At 40.0% G+C, this 4,800-nt stretch overlaps 1 protein-coding gene across 1 annotated transcript; it reads left to right on the forward strand.

Annotated features, from left to right (window-relative positions):
• Positions 1 to 289: 289 nt before the first annotated feature.
• On the forward strand, positions 290 to 4,800 carry LOC148317143 (uncharacterized). The gene is made up of 2 exons (XM_088284742.1): positions 290 to 962; positions 4,508 to 4,800. Exons 1-2 carry the CDS (start codon positions 432 to 434, stop codon positions 4,520 to 4,522), a joined length of 546 nt encoding a protein of 181 aa, XP_088140868.1. The 5' UTR covers positions 290 to 431; the 3' UTR covers positions 4,523 to 4,800.

Raw genomic sequence — 4,800 nt, forward strand, 5'->3', positions numbered from 1 at the left:
TAAAAATTTTATTCTCATTATCTTATCAACCAGTGAATGCAACAATACCGTTTTCATTGTGAGGAAATTCCAAACTAATAGCATAATAGTCATTTTAAGTATTCTTTAACAGTGACATTTTTTAATGCTAGCTAGTAGGTAATAATAGGTGCTGTAATTTTTTTGTACATCGATATAAGCTACATACACCGAATTTACAATACTGTAATTGCTCATTCTTGAAAGTTTTCTTTCACACCATGTCCTTGAACGCAGCACATCGAAAAGCCCTCGGCGCTTGCGGGTTACAGTGACGTAAAAAATAAGGCGTGGCTTGCTCGCAGGTGAACGGAACACAGAGCAGGTGTGATATCGGCGACATGTGCCTCCAGAAAAACAAGTTCAAGACTTGAGTGCCGTTACACGGGCCCGCATCTGGCTCTCCGCGCGCTATGGCTGCCACCTGCGTGGGCAACTGCGCGCCGGTGTTCTTCCTCGCCATCGTTTTTGATGCTGCTGGTCTGGTTGTACTTCTCGTGGGGATCTTTGGCAATCTCAACGTGGACGGCCGCTTTTACGGAGATTTTCTCATCTACACGGGCTCGCTTGTCATTTTCCTCAGTTTGGTGTGGTGGGTTTTGTGGTACACTGGCAACGTCCGACTTTACTCGGACCACAGGAGAGATTCCCTGGACACCACTTTTACGCTTTGGGCGAGGAAGCTGTCTGAGAGGCTCTCCAGAAGCGCCATGATGTCTCTGGAGAAGAAGACCTTCGGCAAAGAGATGAACGGAACCGCGCCTCGTAATGAGCCCACTCGGATTACCTGGGAATTGACCTCGGGTCACGACAACAAGGGCTTTGATGGGGGGACTGAGTGCAAGCCAGATGGTAAAAACGTAGAGTTGAGTGCGTTGAAGAACTCGGATGTGAATCTGCAAGCTGTGGAGAACAAATCAGAGAAGTCGCTCTGCCTGGAGAAGGTGTGTATGAAGTTTTGGAAATATCCATTTGTCATTTGCGACTCTAGGTTTGACTGTAATGTCTTTGCATGTGGGAAAGCAGTGCCACAGTTGCGATACTCACGCTGATGCTGCTGTCAGCCTCAGCTCTTCCCAAAACACACATGGCAGCCCCCAGGCCCTGCCTCTCAAAGGCACATCAGTGTGCCAAGACACTATGCGTGTTTTCTTTGCATTTTATACTTTTTGTGCATTCAAATGCTTTTCGAAAGTTTATTGGAGGGGTTAAAAGTTCAAATTAATCATTTGTGATAGTGTCTCTCTTGCAGATTTGTGAGTTGGCGTGAGCGTAGCCCCCAACGATAAACAGTGGTTGACCGTAATGCCTACAGGACGCTAAATTATTTGCTTGTTGTTTTGCAAATTTATGACTAAGGCCAATTAACAGTATGAACTTCCATCTATTCTGTATTCATGAATTTACCACAGAAAAATCGTTAGAAGCGGAAAAAAAATCATTGTTCAAATAGAAATTACAGTTTCAAAATCAGATGATCCTTTGGAAAATTTACAAATGAAAGATTACACTGCAATATAATACAGGTTGCAATACACCAAATTTAGAGTGTACCCTTAATTTATTCAAACTTGTCAAAGACTCTTAATTAAAGTAGTCCTCATTACACATTGTTACTCACGGCTGAATTTGTTGGCCACGTTAGTTTCTCAGCAGAAGCAAAGTCTATGACCAAGAACTCACTAACTCATGAATTCAAAACCAGCAAGGTGTTAACTGTTAAGGCCACAATAATCTGCAGTGAACTACCCTACTTTTTTTTTGACAGACTTAATTTACAAAGCAAATATAAAACCTAACACGTTTTAAATCTCCTTCATGCCTCACTCACAGTGTGTGTTTTTCATATGCTTATGCTTAATTGGCTTGGTCCGATGTAAAAGCGCATTACAATGTCTGAGTTGCTGGATTAAAACACAATATTAGAAAAAAAAATAAATAAAAGGCTAATATTTGGACCAATAATATGAATTTTTAGGTTTTAGGGCTGCTAGGATGAAAGCAAGTTTCTTTTTTTTTTTTTTAAGTGATCCAGATATGCTTCTCTAACTTGGCTGCTTCTACGTATACAAAGTACAGTATATATACAAAGACTCTATGAAACATTTTTAACAGGTTTTTACGCTTGGAATATTTTTTTTCACTGTATAACTAATTGTTGCGTTGCATAACAGTGTTACATTGCAGGAACGTGTCTGTATAAAGCGTAAACAAAATGAAATGCTAATTCATTGCTGTAGCTTGTTTTCTATACTCTTATTGTTTCACCATGTTCAACTGACTGCCACAAAAATGTTTAAACAACAAAAGCTAGATGTGACCTAAGAGTTCACTTCACCACCTCCTGACACCATCGACGATGTTACCTTATTTTGCAAAAGTTCAGGCATGCCTTTAAAAAACATCCATTAACCTGTAAAGCGAACAAACAATTCTAATTGTAAGTCATGACAGCATGTTGGCCTCGTTTCCATCTCGCTATCGCGCCGCTGAGGTTGCTCACTGCCACCAATTTAAGTCTTATCATCACTGCTTCTGACCGGTTATGACGGTGAAATGGCTCACTTTATTGTCAGGTATTTAAATGGCAATTGCAGCAAAGCCCATGCGTTCCGGGAAAACAGGCATCATTTTACTCATAGCTTTAAAATCCATCGTCAGAGGTGTGTTGAAATGTCATCATCGTCAATGTGTGTTCGTATGATCATGATTGCACCACCCAATTAGATTCTTGTAAAATACTGCTTTTATACTTTTGACTTGACCTTACCTCTAAAATTTAAAAGCAGTTTACTTGTAGTCCTCCTGATTTGTTTTCAAAAACTGTGATAACACTGCTTTGGCTGACTATCAATTTGCCTTAAAGCAGGGGTGGGCAAACTACGGCCCGGGGGCCACATGCGGCCCATTCTACGTTTTAATCCGGCTTGCTGAATTTGAAAAAAATTTAATGATAAACCTTGTTAATGTTTGTTTTTTCAAAGACATATATTTTGTCGGAATTCTTTTGTTCAGTTTAATTTCAAATTAAATGTATTTTTCTTTTTCTCAGATGAGGTGAAGTTACCAAAACACTCATTCCATCTGCTCTTGGTCCGGCCACTCTGTCAGATTTTAGAACCCATTGTGGCCCGCCAATAGAAAGGTTTGCCGACCCCTGACTTAAAGGGAAAGTCAACACCCCAAAAAATATCTGCAATATGTTCAATGTGTCTTCACTCGACTAAACGTGACATTGTGATAATTATAATAAGCCATCTCAGGGGCGGCCATTTTGTCACTTTCTGTTGACTGAAAATGACATCAAAGATGTTAATCACGGTTCATATGTTTACTGAAGCAAGTAGGCTCTTAAAGGGGACGTCAACCCCCATAAAAATCTTTGCATTGAATTGTTGTATGTGCCTTCATTAGTCTAAACACGACATTCTTATTAATGTTATGTTTGAGGAATATGTATTAAGCAGCAAAATCCACCCGTTTTTAGCCATCTCAGGGGCTAACATTGTTACTTTCATCGCCTGAAAATGACTTCACAGTTGTTCAGGGCTCAAATAACGACCCTTCACGGCCGTTATCGACCTTCAGGTTGGGAACTTTCTACGCTACACTTGAGCCATGCTGTCCATCATAGCTATGGATAATTTGTATTTTGTATTTTCTTGCATCTTCCGAACCTTGTTAATTTATTTATTTATTCATGAGTCAGAGTGGTTCTGCTCACCTTCATTGTTCAGTTTTATTTCAGCCAACTTGGTAATCAGGTGGAAAGCCAGACGGCCCTTTGGCCCAAAAGGCGCAATTGCATTTTAATGGAGCTCAGCGGTTTTTATTGATCCACAGGATGAATGGCGGTAGGGAGACGGGCAACACACCCGCGCCCCCCTCCCTCATAAGTATGCCTTATACACATTCACACTACACACTAGTTCCAGTTCGTAAATTTGAATGTGCCTTGGCCAAGTTCTTATGATCATGAGAGATGTACTGTGTGAAATGGTGCAGTCAGATGAACAAACACTGCACCCTGAATGCCAATGTGTTTCTTCCTATAAAGCTTTTTTTTTGGGGGGGGGGGGCTCAGTTGTCTTATTTATGAAAAGTCCTTATTTTGCTGCTTCTCTCTGGTGTTCGTTGTGAAGAATTTTCCTGCAGACGGATTCCTTTATTATTCATCTGAAACTTGAATGATTCCATGTGTTTAACACTGACACGGAGTTAAAAGTTGCATGTCTGTGAGCATGATTTATGACTTGCCTCGAAACAGTTTGCCAATTGAAATAGATTTTTCAGTCAAATAATTTTACTGGGAGAACAATCTTACCAAGCTGAACTAGTGACCTCCTTGTGTCTTGATGAATTGTATTGTATCTGTTGATGCTCATTTTTTCACTTTGTTTTATTTCCTCGACATGCAGTCTCCTACTCCAGGATGAAATTAATTTTCAGTATCTGCAGGACCTGACAATACCTCTCTTCTTCTTCACAGGTTGGATTCCCTTGAACGATGAATGGGTGCTGCTTTTCAAAAACTTTCTAAAGACTGAAAACCTTCAGCCCCCCCAAAAAAATACTGGCGCCACTTTTTTTCTTTTTTAATTTTTTTTTTTTTAAAGATTTCTTAATCAGGGACAAGCCGGACTCAAGGCAGGACGGCTGCACACAGAAGAACATCTTTCATATGTAAATAGTAAATTCATATTTTTTTTATGTGCTGATTTTTTTTTTTGAAGGACAAAATGTCAAATACTTTTCAAGGAATAAAGTTTGCCTGCGGTTGAA

Source organism: Idiotropiscis lumnitzeri, chromosome 20 (assembly GCF_059441095.1).
Source record: "Idiotropiscis lumnitzeri isolate Australia: NSW breed Sydney's pygmy pipehorse chromosome 20, RoL_Ilum_1.0, whole genome shotgun sequence".
Classification (NCBI taxonomy): domain Eukaryota; kingdom Metazoa; phylum Chordata; class Actinopteri; order Syngnathiformes; family Syngnathidae; genus Idiotropiscis; species Idiotropiscis lumnitzeri.

Bases quoted from the DNA above. Each gene is read 5' to 3' on its own strand.
- LOC148317143 (XM_088284742.1), top strand. From the start codon at position 432: ATGGCTGCCACCTGCGTGGGCAACTGCGCGCCGGTGTTCTTCCTCGCC.